At 48.5% G+C, this 19761-nt stretch overlaps 1 protein-coding gene across 1 annotated transcript in view; it reads left to right on the top strand.

Annotated features, from left to right (window-relative positions):
* slc22a18 (solute carrier family 22 member 18) overlaps positions 1-17992 on the top strand; it is a 170135-nt gene extending 152143 nt beyond the window's left edge. The window contains exons 8-10 of the mRNA XM_038807533.1: positions 8075-8176; positions 13614-13734; positions 16937-17992. Of these exons, the coding sequence (XP_038663461.1) occupies positions 8075-8176; positions 13614-13734; positions 16937-17103 (390 nt within the window). The 3' untranslated portion in view covers positions 17104-17992. The remainder of the gene's footprint in view (positions 1-8074; positions 8177-13613; positions 13735-16936) is intronic.
* The last annotated feature ends 1769 nt before the right edge of the window (positions 17993-19761 follow it).

The raw sequence follows: 19761 nt of genomic DNA, 5'->3' as shown, positions 1-19761 counted from the left end.
CATGATAGGAGTTGCATTCTATTCAAAGTCTACAGACTAGATAAAAGGCATTTAATGACATCTGAATTGAGGATTGCATCAGATCTGGCAGGGTTAGTCTACCTGTTTCATTCATAAGCAGGGAGGTGGCTTTATCGCAGTCTTTTCAAACTATTTCCTTCCTCTTTTATTCAGCACAATGAGCCCTGATTCCAGATGAGCAAACAAAAGCAGGATAGATTTGTGCAGTCAGCTGCAGGCACAGGACAATGTTTGCATTTCCAATTTTTAACATCTGCAGTTTTCTTTCTATTCAAACAACTGGTGAGTGACCCTCCACAGATCTATTGTGGATTGTGACCATTTTTAAAATACTAATTTTTCTGCCTCCATTTTCTGAAGGTACCCACTTATACTATGGTAGCTAGCGTTCTTTAGGACTAGCAGTAATCTGGTAGCTCTGAAAGTGACCATTCTTTTTTTAAAATAAATTTAGAGTACCCAATTAATTTTTTCCAATTGAGGGGAAATTTAGCGTGGCCAATCCACCTACTCTGCACATCTTTGGGTTGTGGGGGCGAAACCCACGCAAACACGGGGAGAATATGCAAACTCCACACAGACAGTGACCCAGAGCCGGGATCGAACCTGGGACCTTGGCGCCGTGAGGCAACAGGGCTAACCCACTGCGCCACCGTGCTGCCCCAAAGTGACCATTCTTAATGTGCCAGTGGAAACAGCAAATTGTCACCAACAAATATAATAATGGGGCTCACCCAATGCAGGGGAGGACCTCCTTGTACGCTGAACCTAATCAATGCATACAGTTTCCAGAGGATGATCACTGGAAAATAGTTACAAATTAAAACTCTTGGGGCAGCACGGTGGCTCAGTCGTTAGCATTGCTGCCTCACAGCGCCGAGGTCTCATGTTCGATCCCGGCTCTGGGTCACTGTCCGTGTGGAGTTTGCACATTCTCCCCGTGTTTGCGTGGGTTTCGCCCCCACAACCCAAAGATGTACAGGGTAGATGGATTGGCCATGCTAAATTGCCCCTTAATTGGTTAATTCACCTACTCTGCACATCTTCTTGGGTCGTGGGAGACACGGGGAGAATGTGCAAACTCCATATGGGCAGTGACCCAGGGCCGGGATTCGAACCTGGGACCTCGGTGCTGTGAGGCAGTAATGCTAACCACTGCACCACCATGCTGCCCAATAATCCACCTAACCTGCACATCTTTAGGTTGTGGGGGTGAGGCCCTCGCAGACACAAGGAGAATGTGCAAACTTCACACGGACAGTGACCCAGGGCTGGGGTTCGAACCCGGGACCTCAGTGCCGCAGGCAAAAATGCTAACTATTTCAGTATGTGTGTGAATGCTCTAACTAGTATGTCTCAGTACAACAGGTGGTGTGCTGGTCCAGAGAGAACCGGGTTGCGATGCAGTATTTGCATGTTGTACAAGGGCATGACCAAGTGTCTGGAGGTTACTGCTCACACCTGTCCTGCACTTGTTTGCCTGGAATCTGAACTCACTGACACCAAACAAAAAGAAGAATGAAGTCGTTATTTGCATGAGGGAGGAAGTAACCTCCCTGTTTGTGATTGAACAGGTGGATTGATTATTGGCAGTTGGTGCCTGAAGTCACAGAAACGCCCATCAGCACAACCTGCCATTGTTAAGTTAGTGAATGCAGAGGGAGGTAAATGTCAGCTCCACATACTGTATAGTCAATGTGTCACAAGCTGTGTGTGCTGCCAACTCCATATATATGTCCTCAGTGCACTTCCACATACAACTCTGCATACAGTTCCATCAGAGTGATTAGCAAGAGCGCTCTGGTGCAAATGTCCTTTGACATGGCCTACGACATATGTTGTATGATGGAATTAGCGGGCACAAATTTACCGGCAGGTTACGCTTGAGTGAGAGCGCAGTGCGGCCGTTGAGGCCAAAATCGGGAACCGCGCCAGGTGCGATCTAACCGGCCCGCTTCCATTGGTGAAATCGGGAACCCGCCATGGTGTGGCGAGAAACCAATCATCAACAATTAAAGCCAGGATCCACACAAGTAACAGGAACGACCCCTATTGCTCTTTTTTATAAATTTAGAGTACCCAATTAATTTTTTCCAATTAAGGGACATCTCAGCATGACCAACGCACCGACCCTGCACATCTTTGGGTTGTGGGGGTGAGACCAACGCAAACACGGGGAGAATGTGCAAACTCCACACGGACAGTGACCCAGGGCCAGGATCGAACCTGGGACCTCAGCACCGTGAGACAGCAGTGCGAACCATTTGCGCCACCGTGCTGGTGCCCCCTATCTAATGGTCTCCTGTGATCTAATCGACTCCTCGGCAAGTGGTCACATGGGCGCCGATTAGTACACCTTTTTAAAAAGTGAAGCTGGCGGAATGACTGCTATGGGGATCCGAGGAGGTGAGTGGCCATCTTTGCTCCTGGGCAATGAGCCCTGGGGCAGGGAGGGAGTCCCCATGGGGGTGGGGGCGGCCTCGGTGGGAGTGGGTCACCATCGGTGGGGCTGGGGATTTGCGTGTCTCAGCCAATCCCCCCGGGTCCGCCATGCCATCTCCTGGATCGTGTATACCGGTAATGAGGGCAAGCCCAGCCCCTGCCTGTCTATCCCATCGACCACCCATAACTCCCACGTCTATGGAGGCCTCTGGCCGTGCGGCTAAAGGCTATTACTAATACAGAATTGTCAGACTGTGATGCTTGGACTGTGCCTGAACACTGCAGGAAGCAACAGCATGGATGCAGCAGCCAACATCCGAACACGCAGCGGCTGAGCCGCAGCACCAGTTGAGCCCCAGCACTGGAGACATTTCCAGTAAGAAGAGGATGAGTGTGTGCACCGGGGAAGGGACTAACACCCGGCCCAAGTACCATGATGTGTGGGTGGCCGGGGTCTGAAGTTCTGTGACCAGAGGCCCCTGCTGTGGCCGGGGTGCATGGGCAGGGCCTGTTAAATGGCAGAGAGTGTGATGGGGGTGGGGGAGCAATGGGAGAATGTAGGATCCCGGGATTGAAGACAGCACTGGTCAGCAGACTCTCAGCCTCTCCAATTCCTTACAGATGTTACCCTGGATGGATGCTATATTGGACCCCGCGCGGAAGTTGCTGTCGCTTGACGGCCAAGCGGCTAGTCACCAGAGAAGGCGGCGGCAGCAGCGTCGTCAGAGGCCTGAGGAGGCGGTCCATGTGCAGGGCCCCGTCCCACACCCTGAGGACCTGGCCGCCCATTAGGCCGGGGGGGGGGGGGGGGGGGGCAGCAACGGCCCACGGTGTGCAGACGCGCTGATATTTCAAACAACTGACAGACAGCGTGTGTCGCTGAGACTCGAGTGGGGACTTGTGTGGCATCTCAAGCTACAGCCCACAGGTGCATCCTTGAGGTCATGAATGTCCTGTTTTCTAGACAGCAAACTACATAAACTTCGACATGGGCCAGGCCAAACAAGCCTCCCGGGCAGCAGGATTCTCCACCATCGATGGGATGCCCCAGGTCCAGGGGGTAATAGATTTTTAAAAATAAATTTAGAGTATCCAATTCTTTTATTCCAATTAAGGGGCAATTTAGTGTGGCCAATCCACCTATCTGCACATCTTTTTGGGTTGTGGGGTGAGGCCCACACAGACACAGGGAGAATGTGCAAACTCCACATGGAGAGTGACCCAGGCCGGGATCAAACCCAGGTCCTCGGTGCTGTGAAGGTCCAGGGGTTCATAGATGGCACACATGTTGCCTTGCGCACACAGGTCTGTCAGAGAGTGCCCTATATCAACAGGAACGAGTTCCACTCCCTGAACATTCCACTTGTGTGCGACCACCACCTCAAGATCATGCACATGAGTGCTTGCTTCCTGGGGAATGTGCACAACAGCTACATCCTGGGCAATTGGACATCCCTGGCCTCTTCGAGGATCACCCCAGGATGGCTGGTTGGCTCATGGGGGATAAGGGATATCCGCTAAGGACCTGGCTAATGATGCCAATACAGACGCCAGTGACTGATGCAGAGACCCGATACAACAAGACCCATGCGGCCGTCCAGGCTGTCAGTGAGCAATGTATTTGACTGCTCAAAATGCGGTCCTGATGTCTCGGCTGCTCTGGTGATGTACTGCAGTACACCCCTGAGAAGGTCGCCTTCTTTGTGGTGGTCTGCTATGCACTCCACATCCTGGCACAGCAGCGTGGTGATGTTTGTCCCCCTTCAGAACAAACAGCCATCTCCAAGGGGGAGGGACTGGAGAACAAGCCTGGGGAGGACCCACGGGACCAGCCAGATGGAGGAAAGGCGGCAGCGGTGAGCGTCTGACCAGCTCAGAGGGCCAGGGAGGCCATCATCCTCACCCACTTCACATGAAATGAAAAATGAAAATCGCTTATTGTCACAAGTAGGCTTCAATGAAGTTACTGTGAAAAGCCCCTAGTCGCCACATTCCGGCGCCTATTCAGGGAGGCTGGTACGGGAATTGAACCCTGCTGCTGGCCTGCCTTGGTCTGCTTTAAAAACCAGCGATTTAGCCCAGTGTGCTAAACCATAGGACGTGGCTTCAGCCCTCATCTCCCCCCCCCCCCCCCCCTCCACATCCTGTTCTACCCTCCCAGGGTCTGTGTAACATCACTCCGGAGTGATGGGGCTGTGTCGGCGCTGTCAACAGGTCACTATCGATGGCAGGTGGGTGATGATAACCCACTGCAAGTTGAGCACTGGTGCTCTTCAATCTATGCCATAACCTATGAACACTCCAATCTATGTCATAGTCTATGGACCACCATGCCTAGTGGGCTGTGGCAGGGTAACTGGTGTAACGTCTAGGTGTGTCCCTAGGATGCACATTAGAGGTGGAGGCAGCCTGCTACTTGCCGTACTCCACGGCATTCGATGCCTCTGGCTGGCGTCCTCTGGGGGCGCATGACTCGGCGTGCCATCTTGTTCCCGGGGCTGACTCCGAGATGCACCCAGTGCCCCCTCCCAGGCGGTGTCCATGGGGGGCCCTAGGGGTCACCTTGGGATGGAAGGGCAGCTGGATTGAGCCCCGGCTGCCCCTGCATCATATAGCTCTGTCAGCCCTGGCGGCTCCCCAATGTCTGCAGCATGGTATCGATGCCCTTAGAGATGCTCCTCAGTAACTCGGGCATGCTCAGAGCGCCTCGGCAATGCCCACCTTAGACTGGGACATGCTCCGCAATGCCTCAGAGAGGTCCACCTAGGATGGGACACATCCCCCAATTAACATTTGATAACGGTGATGGCCTCACCGGATGTAGCATCGGGAAGCTCACGGCAGTTCCTGTTCGCTACCACACTTAAAAATGTTTCCATTAAATCGCACACATAGCCAAGCTCATCCTTACTAATTCACTGTTAGGAATTTAACTGTTATAATAATAATAATAATCGCTTATTGTCACAAGTAGGCTTCAATGAAGTTACTGTGAAAAGCCCCTAGTCGCCACATTCCGGTGCCTGTTCGGGGAGGCTGGTACGGGAATTGAACCCGCGCTGGTGGCCTTGTTTTGCATTACAAGCCAGCTGATTAGCCCACTGTGCTAAACCAGCCCCTTCACAGACGCCTGATAGCCCAGTGAGTAAAATATAGTCTGATCTGGCACTGAGTAAACAAGATCTTGGGCAGGATTCTCTGTTGCCCGACGGCGATATCGTAATCGGCAATTGGGCGGAAAATCAACTCCGATGCCCAAATCAGGGCTGGCGCCGGTTTGACGCCGGTCAGTCATGCTCCTTGGAAATGGCATCACCCCGTTGCACAGCATTGAAACGGCATTGGCACGTCATCGGCAAGCCGTCCCGCGATGCTCGGCCCCCGATGGGCGGGGTTCCCGACGGCGCAGGACACGTGGTCTCATCAGTGGGGATCCCGGCGTGGTGGCTGCGGACTATGTCCAGCGTCGCCACATTCAACCAGGATCCATGCTGCTGGCCGTGGGGAGGGGTGGGAGGGGTGGGCGCTTATGCGTGGGCTGAGGGGACTGATGGTGGTGGCTGGGGGGGGGGTGCTGTGGGGTCGCGGATGGCGGGTTGGGTCCGTGCACGTCCGCTGCCATGTTGTACGCGCGACCGCTGCAGTCGTCAGCCGTGCGCATGCGCAGCCAGGGACCCGGCCATTCTTCAGCCTTTTTCGGCGCGGGAGCCAGGAATTTCACCCGGCACCGCTACTAGCTCTTCACCGGTTCCAGAATTGATGAGGGGTTGGTCTCGATTTTTCCATCGTAAACCTCCCACGGATTCTCCATCTGAAGCGGAGAATCCAGCCCCATAATACTGTAAATTCAAACTGCTCCAAATCAATAATATAAAATCTAAACAGAAATGCTGGAAGTACACAGCAGATCTGGTGATGCGACCATCAATTCACGTGAAACAGAGTGTCGATGTTAACTGTGGCTTTAATTGACTGGAACAGTGCCTGCCTGCGACGGCTCTGCTACTGAGAGCCGCCTACAAGCCTGCTGCTTTTTATACCTCCCCTCAAGGGGGCGGAGCCAGGGGCGGAGCCCACAAAGGCACCAATATGATACATCACAGGTAATACCTTACAATGGTCCATAGGTGGAGCCCCCATGGGCAACAGTGTGGCACAGTTACATACATGGTGAATGGTTACTGCAGTACGTTCACCACATCTGGCTGCATCTGTGGAGAGAGAAACTGAGTTAACCTTTTGAGTTCAATACGTGTCGAACTGAAGGAAATTAGAAACGTGACCGGTTTTATTCTGTTGAAAGGGGAATGGGGAGAAAGAAGAAATAAGCCTCTGAGATAGGGTAAGAGGAAAGATTAAATGACAAAAATGTCATGCAGCAAAAAGCAACGGGAGTGGTAATGGTTGTAGGAAAGAGACAAAGTGTTTGTCCAGAGTGAGTAAGAGCCAGAATAATGAGCAGTTCTGTCTGAAAAGCATGAAAAATAAGATTCAAACCAGCACATGGTGAAAAAAAACGAATAAAATGGGGGACAAATTTTGTGATCTGAAATTTTCTAACCCAATTTTGAGTCCGGAAGTAAAGTGCCTAATCAGAAGATGAGGTATTGTTCCTCAAGTTTGCACTGAACTTCACTGCTACACTGCAGAAGTGTGAGTGTGAGAACAAGGTGATGAATTCACCTGAGGAAGGAGCAGTGCTCCGAAAGCTAGTGTTTGAAACAAACATGTTGAACTTTAACCTGGTGTTGTAAGACTTCTTACTATGAATTAAACTGACAAAGAAGCAGAAGCTCACTGAGTGTAGGTATTCTGCAAAGTGGTCACCCAATCCACATTTGGTCTCCCCAGTGTAAAGGAGAGTAGTGATTACTAGTGTGCTAAATTGAATGAAGTGCAAGTAAATCACTACTTCACCTGGAAGGAGTGTTTAGAACCTTGGTTGGTGAAGAGTAAGGAGGGAAACCCTCTATGATTGTGAGGGAAGGGACTGAGTTCTTGGGACTGATTGAAGAGAACAAAATCTTTTTTAAAATAAATTTAGAGTACCCAATTTTTGTTCCAATTAAGGGGCAATTTAGTGTGGCCAATCCACCTACCCTGCACACCTTTGGGTTGTGGGGTGAAACCAATGCAGACATGGGGAAAATGTGCAAACTCCACATGGACAGTGACCCGGGGCCGGGGTCGAACCCGGGTCCTCGGCGTCGTGAGGCAGCAGTGCTACCCACTGTTCCACCGTGCTGCCCTAAGAGAACAAAATCAATGAATGGCTGCAATCCTGCTGATATCACCTCTGCTTTTATAGCCCAAGAAAGGAGAATTATATTAATTAATATTGGCTGAATTCAAACCTGAACCGTAGACCAGTACCCTTCCAAGTGCCCTATTTGTTTTCTTTTTTTTTTCTAAATTTCGTGTACCCAATTATTTTTTTTACAATCAAGGGGCAATATTGCATGGCCAATCCACCTAACCTGCACATCTTTTGGGTTGTGGGGGTGAAACCCACGCAGACATGGGGGCCCTATTTCTTTTCTGCCAAGCTATTGCATGTTCTTAAGATTAAATTGATGTCAGTAGCTGTCTGATTGTTTTTACTGTTTCCTAGGTTATGCAGGGGCTAGTGGTTGGGTGGCTGACTCAACGAATTGCAGAGAGATCCTTACTTCTCTGGTCCATCCTGCTGATTTCTCTGGTGGGTTTGGCCACGGTAAGTTTTCATCATGAACCCCCGCATTACACAGGGCAATGTTCTTCATCTTCCTTATGTTCAAAGTAAATAAGGGCACATGTTCTTAATAGACCAGGTGGTGTATTACAGAACTACAAAGATAAAGGAGGTTGCGCACACAGGATCTAAGAGGTCTGACAGAAAATTATTATTTTTAATACCCTGCTGATTTTGCTTCCTGGTTGCTTGGAGAACTGTCCTGGAGGTTAATCTACAATTCCTGGAAATGTATTCAATCCTCCTGGGATTGAGAGAGAGGAAGTGGAGGAGAGAAAATTGACAGGAAAACCACAGTTCAAATAGGAATGTTAAATACAAGCTTTTGTCCGTCACCACAGTAACCCCATGAGCTATCTCATGGCAGCTGTGCTTCTGGATATGACTTTTAATAGCAGGATGCAGCTCATAGCTTGAGGCTAGTCCACATCCTCACAATGATGTAAGATAAGGGTCACAGGGGAAAAGTCAGAAATTCTTCCTGTAGAATCTAAAGCATTCTCGGGCGAGGGGAATGTACGAGGTTTTGTGCAGGTAGATAGGATTTAATTGCTTGAAACAGCGAGAGGGAGGTGGAGGCGACAGAAACAGATGCAAGTCTGTGCTGTTGGATTCCTTTGAAGTACATTGAAAATGTTGTCGGTGGTCAGCTTATACTATACATAGTATGGTTTAATAGTATAGTACATAGGGGGAAGACAGTGCTATAGTAGTATTGTCACTGGACTAGTAATCTAGGGACCCAGTGTAATACTCTGGGGACCTGGTACAAATCCCACCAAGGCAGATGGTAGAATTTAAATTATGGTTGGGGGGAGGGGGGGGGGGATTGGGGTGGGGACTGGGGGGAGGGGGTTGGTGTGGGCACTGATGGGGGGACTGGGTGGGGTCGGGGGGGGGGGGGTGCTGGGTGGAGGGGACTTTAACTGCGCACATGACCCACAGACAGACGGATCAAACCCCAAATTTGGGAAAAAGGACAAACATGGCGATGGACCTGGGCATGTTCATGGAATGGATGGGGTCACTGGACCCATGGAGGTTCACACACCCAGGGGAGAGAGGGTTTTCCTTCTCCCAGGTACACAGGGTATATCCTCGAATCAACCTCTTTGTCGTGGGGAAAACGGTGCTTCCAGGGGTGGTAGGAGCGGAGTAATCCGCAACACTAATTTCCTACCAAGCTCCACATTACATGGGCGTGAGGTTGGAGTCGGGCCGGGCACATGCCCCCCTTGGAGGCTGGGCATGGCCCTCCTGGCCGATAAGGCACTCTGCAAATGAATATCACAGGCCTTAGACGGGTACATTATCAACAACCAGAATGGGGCGGTCTCTCCCTCCACGTTCTGGGAGGCGCTGAAGGGGGAAATTATTGGGTACAAGGCAAGCAAAGATAGGAAGTAGACGGCAGCTAGGCAAGAACTGGTAGACTCCATACTGGAGGTGGACAGGCGGTACTCCGCAGCCCTGACCGTAAAGCGACTGACAGAGAGGAAGAAGCTACAAATGGACTTTGACCGGGGAGAGCAGTGTACCAGCTCCACCAGACACAGGGGACTTTCTACCAACACAGAAACAAAGCCAGCCGCCTGCTTGCTCACCAACTGAGAAAGCAGGCAGCCACGAGGGAAGTAGCCCTGGTTAGGGACAGCAGTGTCAGGCTAGTCATCACACCGGAAGGGTCAATGAAGCCATATCGACCTTCTACCGGGGCTGTACACCTCCAAACCCCCTATAGGGACATCCCGCTGAGCCCAAGTCACAACCGCACTACCATCCCCCGACCAACAAGCAGGCGAAAAAGTTGCCATGCTCCGGACATGGTACCAGATGAGGCAACACTTCGGCCTAACCAAAATGTCCACCATGGCCCCCATCTGCAACAACCACAGGTTTACTCCTGCAATAATGGACACCACCTTCAAAAGGTGCAGGCAGAATGAGAAGAAATTGACGGTTAGGGACATGTACACGGGCGACAGAGTAGCAACCTGGTTGAACTCACAGAGAGAACCCAATTACCAAAAGGAAACGAGCTAAGACACATAACAGTCAAAAACCTTCTCGGTAAGGAAACAACGACACCCCAGATACCGGGCATTCGCTAGTCAAAGAACTGCTGGACGCAGGGGACCTAGGAAAGGGAAACTGTAGGGACCTGTACGGGTGGCTGTTGGAGGAGGTACGCTCCCCCTTGGACGAGACAAGAGAAAATTGGAGGAGGAACTAGGCATAGAAATAGGGGGAGGACTCTGGGTCGAAACACAGCACAGGGCGAACTCCATCTCCAGGGCTGAGCCTAACACAGATAAAGGTGGTGCACAGAGCACACCTAACCACAACCTGAATGAGTAGGTTCTTTCTGGAGGTGGAGGACAAATGTGAACGGTGCCAGGGAGGCCCAGCCAATCACACCCACATGTTCTGGACCTGCCCCAGACTTGCCGAGTACTGGACGGCCTTCTTTGAGGCCATGTCCTGGGTTGTAGGAGTGAGAGTGGAGCCATGCTCAAAAGTGGCAATCTTCGGGGTCTCAGACCAGCCAGAACTCTTCATGGGGAGGGGGAAACACGATCTTGCCTTTGCCTCCCTGATTGTCTGTCGGAGAATCCTGCGAGGCTGGCGATCGGCAGCATCACCCAAAGCTACAGGTTGGCTGTCCGACCTGGGGGAATTTCTCAAACTAGACGAAATAAAATTTACCACCCGCAGGTCGGAAGAGAGCTTCCATGAGCAGCACAGTGGCACAGTGATTAGCACTGCTGCCTCAAGGCACCGGGGACCCAGGTTCGATCCCGGCCCCGGCTCATTATCCATGTGGAATTTGCACATTCTCCCCTTGTCTGCATGGGTCTCATGTGCAGGGTAGGTGGATTGGCCATGCTAAATTGCCCCTTATTTGGGGAAAAAAATGAATTGGGTACTTTAAATTTATTTTTTAAAAAGAGGAACAAGGAAATCTGTAAATCCTCACCCGTAATACTGTAAGTACACACAAAGCAGGACAAATCCAACCCAGGCAATTACGGCCCCAACAGACTACCATAATCATCAGTAAAGCGATGGAAGGGGTCATCAACAGTGTTAGCAAGCAGCACTTGCCTAGCAATAACCTGCTCACTGTGGCTCAGTTTGGGTTCTGCCAAGGCCACTCAGTTCATGACTTCATTACGGCCTTGGTTCAAACATGGACAAAGAGTTGAATTCCAGAGGTGAGATGACTGACTGCCTCAAGGCAGCATTTGACTGAGCGTAGCACCAAGGAGCCCGAGCAAAACTGGCATCAATGGAAATCAGGGAGAAAACTCTCCGATGGTTAGTCATACTTAGCACAAAGGAAGATGGTTGTGGATATTAGAAATCAATCATCTCAATCACTGCAGGAGTTCCTCAGGGTAGTGATGATTGCACAGTGTTCAACACCAATCATGAATCCTAAGATACTGAAGCAGCCCACATGCAGGCTTGGGCTGAAAATTGGCAAGTAATATTTGCAGCACCAAAAAGGGAAAAAAATAACCATTGTCCCTTGACATTCAATGGCATTAGCATCACTGAATCCCCCACTATCAACATCCTGGAGGTTACTATTGAACAGGAACTGAACTGGACTAGCCACATAAATATTGTGGCTACCGTTTCAGAGGCTAGGAATCCTGCAGCAATTAATGCACCTCCTGACTCCCCATCGGGACGAGGCACAATTCAGGAGTGTAATGGAATACTCTCCATTTGCTTGGATGAGTGCAGCTCCAGTAACACTCGAGAAGCTCGACACCATCCAGGACAAAGTAGCCCACTTGATTAGTATCCCGTCCATGAATATTCACTCCCTCCACCACCAATACTGATGATTGCACAACATATAGCTCTACTCATGGCTCCTTAGATACTGAAGCAGTTAGTGTCCAAATGCATCGAGACCTACACAAAGTTCAAGCTTGGGCTGAAAAGGGACAAGTAACATTCATGCCACACGTGCTCGGAAATGACCATTTCCAATAAGAGAGAATCTAACCATTGCCCCTTGAGATTCAAGCATTACCTTTGATGATTCCATCACTAACGACATCCATGGGGTTACCATTAGCCAGAAACGGAATTGGACTAGCCATATAAATACCGTGGCTAGAAGAGTAGGTCAGAGGCTGGGAAGCCTGCGATGACTAACTCACCTCCTGACTCCCCAAAGCCTGTCCAACATCTACAAGGCACGTCAGGAACGTGATCCACTTGCCTAAATGAGTGCAGCTGCAACAACATTCAAGAAGCTTGACACCATTCACAACAAAGCAGCCCACTTAGGGTGCAGCACGGTGGCCTTGTGGTTAGCGCAGCTGGCTCACGGCGCTGAGGTCCCAGGTTCGATCCCAGCTCTGGGTCACTGTCCGTGTGGAGTTTGCACATTCTCCCTGTGTTTGGGTGGGTTTCGCCCCCACAACCCAAAAATGTGCAGGGTAGGTGGATTGGCCACACTAAATTGCCCCTTAATTGGAAAAAATAATTGGGTAATCTAAATTAAAAAAAAAAAAGCAGCCCACTTAATTGCCACCCCTTCGACAGTCCCTCCACTACCAACGAACAGTGGCGGCCATGTGTACCATCTACAATATACACTGCAGGAACTCACCAAGCCTCCTTGGACTGCACCTTCCAAACCCTTGAACGTTACCATCTAGAAGGATCGTGACAGCAGAGAAATTGGAGCATTCCCATCTAGGATAGCTGGATTGGCCACGCTAAATTGTCCCTTAATTGGAAAAAAAATAATTGGGTACTCTAAATTTATTTTAAAAAAGGAACATTACTACCTGGATGTTCCCCTTCAAGACACTCACCATCCTGACTTGGAAATATTTTGCTGTTCCTTTGCTATCACTGAGTCAAAATCCTAGAACTTCCTCCCTAACAGCGGTGTGGGTGTACCTACACCACATGAACTGCAGCGGTTCAAGAAAACAGCTCACCCGCCACCTTCTCAAGGGCAATTAAGCTTGGGCAATAAATGCTGGTCTAGCCAGCGACATCCACATTAAATGAATAAAATTAATCACTGTAACAAGACTTAAGGATAATTTCCGGAGATGTTCTTTACTGATTTTCTCCAAACCTCATCCTTCCATTCTAGGTATTTGTTCAGTTGCCGTTTGCCAAACGTCTTTTGAAGAAGCTCACCCAAGTAACCATTATTATTATTTATTGGGATATTGGCATTATCAACTTTGACAGCATTTACTGCCCATCCATAGCCCTTCCATGTGATCTTAAGCTCCGATATTACCAATGTAAAGAACTGTCAGAGGTGTTCCTCCACAACTTGTATATCACAAATAAGGTGTACTATCATGACTTTGTTATTTGGTTTTAATTTCTTCCTTTGTTCCAAGGTTAATAGTTTCTATCTGTCTTCCTTCAGGCACTGATGACAAATGTAGTCCAATTTTGCCTCACTTGCATCCCAATGTCCCTGGGAATCTCCATTTTCTACCTCACCACAAATAGTATCTTAACCAAAATAGTTCCACCCACAGACACTGGTAAGTGGACAACACAGTAGAGTAATTATTAATATATTGCTGTTATTAAACGCCCCTTCAAACCCTCCCACTCTGTTATGGTTTATTATGAAAATGCACTGGATAGTGACCTACAGAGCCATACAGACCAGAAAGAGCCAGGTTCTGTGCTGAGTTAGCTGGTCAGGGAAATGCAGGGGATGATTTCACTTGCCTCAAACTGTTCTGACATACAGAATGGAAAAATCACAAGGCTTTAACTTTCAAAAGGAAATTGAATATATACTTGAAAGGGAAAAATTGCAAGATTACGCAGCAATAGTGGGACTAATTGGATTGCTTTTCCAAAGAGCCAGGAAAGCACAATAGGCCTCATTCTGGGCTCTATGATCTATGATTCTGTTTCGCTTCCTTATCCATTGAACCATGCTGAACCATGTGCTTATGTGGACATTGGGTAAGGTCAAAATTAGACTCAACTATGATGTTCTCGGGTGGAGGACAGGTGCGCAAAATGTGCGGGAGGACCGGCAAACCATGTCCACATGTTTTGGTCATGTCCAAAGCTTAGGGGATTTTGACAGGGGTTTGCGGACATCATGTCCACAGTGTTAAAAACAAGGGTGGTTGTTTGGGGGTTGGTGGGAGGATGGGATTGTAGTTATTGTTATGGGGATTGACATATTTGTTACTGATTATTGTTTATTGTTGGTGGGTGTAAATTTTGGAGAAAATGTGAAAAAGGAGAATAAAAATATTTTTTTTAAAAACAAGGGTGGCGCTGAGTCCAGAGTGGCGATTTTCGGGGTGTCAGAAGACCCGGGAATCCAGGAGGAGAAAGAGGAGGACGTTCTGGCCTTTGATTCCCTGGTAGCCCGGAGATGGATACTATTAGCTTGGAGGGACTCAAAGCCTCCGAAGTCGGTGACCTGGCTAGCTTTCTCTGTTTGGAGAAAATAAAGTTCGCCTTGAGAGGGTCACTGTTAGGGTTCACCCGGAGGTGGCAACCATTTGTCGACTTCTTTGCAGAAAATTAATCGTCAGCAGCAAAGGGGGGGGGGGGGGCAGTTTAGATTAGAGTAGGGGGTCAATAAGGGTGGGACCTGTAAGAAAGGTAAATGGCTTTTGCACTATGTTTATGATTTCATGTATATTGTTTATTTTGTTTTTGTTACTATACCAAAAATACCTCAATAAAATGTTTATTAAAAAAAACTATGATGTCCTCTCCCCTCCCCATATTGTACTCGTTTGCCAAGACTACCTAAGTTCACACATAATGAGTAGGCGATTGGGCATGGTACTGAAAGGCTTGCAGGTACCTCTATCCTTACACCTGGAACCCTAGTATCTTCATCACCTTATTACTATTATTAGCTCAAGGTTTATCTTCTCTAAAGATGTTCCTGGCTATCCTCCTTGCCTCAAGCTCCATTGTGATCAGAACTGCAAACTAGGTGGCACAGTGGTTGGCACTGCTGCCTCGGGGCGCCGAGGTCCCAGGTTCGATCCCAGTTCGATCTGGGTCACTGTCCATGTGGAGTTTGCACATTCTCCCCGTGTTTGCATGGGTTTCGCCACGAAAACACAAAGATGTGCAGGGTAGGTAGATTGGACACGCTAAATTGCCCCTGAATTGGAAAAATGAATTGGGTACTCTAAATTTATTTTAAAAAGAACTGCAGACCACACCCTCACCCCCAGAACATCATCCTGCTCAATTATCCTTTCTTACACAAGGTCGATATCCCAGCAAAATTCTCATGCTACCTTTTCAACCCCTTTATGCTTTGTCTCAGCTTATCCTAATGGTCTCTTTCTCACTTCTTAGTCAGAAGGTTGTGGATTCAAGTCCCATTCCAGAGATTTGAGTATAAACTCGGCTGACATTCCAGTTTACTGCGCTGTTTTCAATTAAATGTTAAATCGAGGCCAGTTTGCCCACCGAGGTGGACGTAAAGATCCCATCGCACTATTTCGAAGAGGTGCAGGGGAATCTTTCCAATGTCCATGTTAATGTTTACCCCTCAATCAACATTGCTAAAGAAAATTATCTGATGATTATCATGTTGCTGTTTTGGGACCTTCCTGTGTGAAAACAGGCTGATATGTTTCCAACACCTTCCTGCACATGAAGAACGTGGTAGAAATACAAGAAATTAAAATCATACACATCCACGTAAAGCTTTCATTCTCACATCCCACCTTCCCAGCTGATTTCTCTCCTCCCTCTATCCAGATAATTTCAGAGGTTTAGAGTGATATGTTCTGCTCTGTCTGATCTCAATTATGTCATTCAGTGGGAGCAAAATACAAATAGCCTGACAGTTTCTTTTTGTTTAAATTTTAGAGCACCCAATTCATTTGTTCCAATTAAGGGGCAATTTAGCGTGTTCAATCCACCTACCCTGCACATCTTTGGGTTGTGGGGGCAAAACCCACGCAAACATGGGGAGAATATGCAAACTCCACTCGGACAGTGACCCAGAGCCGGGATCGAACCTGGCACCTCGGCGCCGAGAGACTGCAGTGCTTCACTGTGCTGCCCTAGCCTGACATTTTCTTAGCTCTATCCAATTGAAAGGAGCTAGGCTAGGTCTGGGTGGGTGACCAAGAAAAGCTGGGTTATTTGGGGGGTTATATTTTTGAGCTTAAGCAGTGTGGTTCAGCAGAAGAGTCTGGGTGAGTTGGCCAGCATTCCTGTATAAGCTACTGGAATGGGGATGGGGAAATTGGGCCATAGGGTCTTAGCTGGTTCACTGTAAGAAAAACATAGAGCTGAATTCTCCGCCGTCGGGATTCTCCATTTTGCCGGCGGCGTTGGGCTGCCCCACAATGGGAAACCCCATTGACCAGCCGGTGAAATGGAGAATCCTGGAGGCGTGCCGAACCAGCAATCTGGTGCAGAGGAACGGAGAAACCCACCCATAATATCTGGGGTAACAGAGCTATATAAACTGTCTGTGGCTGGGTTGCTATACTGGCTGAGCGAGTTGGGTTTTGTTACTGCGCTGGCTAGGTGAAATGGATGAAGGGAGCCAGGCTGGGGTACTCGGCTGCTGGGGAAGTTGATCTGAGTGAGGCAGACTGAATTATCTTGGCGGTGGGGAGTTGAGTTAAATGAACTCGGTTGGAAGAAAGAGTTGGGCTGTATGCACAAGGCCTGTTGCTTTATGTTCGTTTTTCTCTCCTGTGTTAATTGATTGTGAATCTCTTTCTCTAGGTGCGATGCTGGGGCTGAATATGTGTGTTCACTCTCTCATTCGCTCGGTGTCTCCCACGATCGGAGGCTTCCTTTTTGAATCATATGGATTTTCATCCTTTGGATATATGCAGTTCCTGATCAATTTGCTGGTCTTCCTCTACATCTTGGGGAACAGTGCCAGCTAAAAATGTCAGAATGGTACAGTATCAACACTGAGGACATTTTAGGGTCTAGATTAACTACAAAGCTCCAGGTTCAGACCCAATTCATCAATAGATTAAGAAAATTGCAATCACAATCAAATTTGTGAATAATTTCACCATTTACCACTATCAACAGTTTTATCAGTAGCCCTATCGCTTCTGCAAATTCTGGGACAAAATGTCTGTTTTTGCGAATTTTAGATATCAGTGGATACCAAGAATGTTTGTGTTCAGTTGGTGGATTCTGGAAATCATGAACTATAAATGCATTGAATATTGTATGCAACAGCAAACTCCAGCAGTGTCATATAATATTAATTTTCATCAAGATGAAAGCTGCATAATTCAGTGACAGTGACAATCTGTTGGTGTGCAGCATTTTTACCTTACAGAGTATGAATGGGAACAGTGATGCAATGGTTATGCGACTGAAATATTAACCCAGAGTTTATAGGTTCATATCCCACTGTTCCAAGTTTTGAACTGAATTCAATACGTTTCTGTGCTAGCCCCAGTCAAAAATGACCATAATGGTTGAATTAAAAACAAAAATACTAGAAAGACTCAGCAATGTAGGCAGCGCCTGTGGAAAATAGAAAAGGTTATGCTAACATTTCAGGTCTTTCTCAGAATTGCTGATGGCTAAATTATTGTAAAAAGGGATCACTATCTGCCAGCTCTACTCAGTCTAACACTGATTTTAATATACATTACATTACTACTAGGGCGGCACGGTGATGCACTGGTCCGCCCTGCTGGCTCACGGCGCTGAGGTCCCAGGTTCGATCCCGGCCCCGGGTCACTGTCCATGTGGAGTTTGCACATTCTCCCTGTGTCTGCGTGGGTTTTGCCCTACAACCCAAACGATCTGCGGGGTAGGTGTATTGGCCACGCTAAATTGCCCCTTAATTGGAAAAAAATGAATTGGCTATTCTAAATTTATATTTAAAAAAACACTGCAGCCTCACAGTTCCAGGGTCACAGGTTCAATTCCAGCCTCAGGTGACCGTCTGTGTGGAGTTTGCGCGTTTTCCCCGTGTCTGCGTGGATTTCCTCCGGGTGCTCTGGTTTCCTCCCACAATCCAAAGATTTGCAGGTTAGGTGGATTGGCCATGCTAAATTGCCCCATAGTTTCCAGAAGGTTAGGTGGGGTTACTGAGTTACGGGGATAGGGTGCTCTTTCCAAGGACCGGTGCAGACACGATGGGCCGAATGGGCTCCTTCTGCACTGTAAATTCTATGATTCTATGAATAATCCCCTGGGAGGTTCGAATCCATCACAGCAGCTGGTGGAATTTCAACTCAATTAATAAAATTTGTAATTTAAAGTTAGTCTCGGTAATGGGAATTATCATTAGTTGTAAAAACTCATATCCTTTAGGGAAGGAAATATGCCATTCTTACAATGTCTGACCTACATGTGATTCCAGACCAACATGGCTGACTCTTAACTGCCCTCTGAAATGGCCTAGCGAAGCAGTCAGTTCAAGCAACAAATGCTGGATCTGGACCTCAGGAGGTCACCTTGGCCCAGTTCACATCCGCAGGTGGCAGCCTCCTTCCCACCCAGGGGAGCAGGATGTCCCACCTCTCCTCCATGCCATCCAACAATGTCTCCAGTTCCACATCTGCCGTTCTTCAGGGTGGCATCACCTTGGCTGGAATGAGTGTGTGTGGGGAGTGGGGTGCTTGTATGTGGCTGCAGCCTGTCAGGTTCTCCGGTGTCAATCCTGACCCCAGCGAATCAGACACGGGTGTTGGTTACTGGATACTGGTGCTGGTCCATTAACGTGTCCTGAATCGCCCTGGGACTGGCACTGCATTCGTCAACGTAGAACTCTCGCGACTCAGTCCCGGTGTCAGTACTTAGTCTCTCAAACGGAGAATCCAGGCCCATTTCCTTGGTACATTCCATCCCTACCTCTCCATTACTGAAATCCTTATCCGCACTTGTGTCACCTTTAGACTCAATGTCTCTGGCCTTTCACCCTCCATAAACTTAAATTTGTCCAAAGCTCAGACTCCATTATCCTGTCTCAGAGCAAGTCTTTTTTTTAAATACATTTAGAGTACCCAATTCATTTTTTCCCATTAAGGGGCAATTTAGCATGGCCGACTCACCTATCCTGCACATCATTGGGTTGTGGAGGCGAAACCCACGCAATCACGGGGAGAATGTGCAAACTCCACACGGACTGTGACTCAGAGCCAGGATCGAACCTGGGACCTCGGCGGCGCGAGGCAGCAGTACCAACCACTGCGCAACCGTGCTATCTTACAGTAAGTCTTTCTTCACTAATATCCCCATCCTTATTAACCAACGCAGTCTTTTTATTCCTCAGCATATTTATATCATCCCCATCTTTATGTCTCTCCATGGCATTTTCCCAACCATCTCAAACCTGCTCCAACCTTATGTTCTCATTCACCCTTCGGTCCTCTCACGCTGGCCTGCTGTGTATTCCTTTCCATTATTGGTGGCAAGAGCCTTCAACCCACTTAGCCCAATTCTCTGAAACGCCCTTCCTGAACCACCCCGCCTCTCCAGCTCTCCCTCCACCTTTAAAAACCTCCTTCAAACCCACTTTTGCCACTTCAGTTTCCGTCAAAAGCTCTTCACCATGATTTGCTGCCAGTTAA

This window comes from Scyliorhinus canicula, chromosome 9 (genome assembly GCF_902713615.1).
Source record: "Scyliorhinus canicula chromosome 9, sScyCan1.1, whole genome shotgun sequence".
In the NCBI taxonomy this organism is placed as follows: Eukaryota; Metazoa; Chordata; class Chondrichthyes; order Carcharhiniformes; family Scyliorhinidae; genus Scyliorhinus; species Scyliorhinus canicula.
This window is presented reverse-complemented; position numbering and strand designations above follow the sequence as displayed.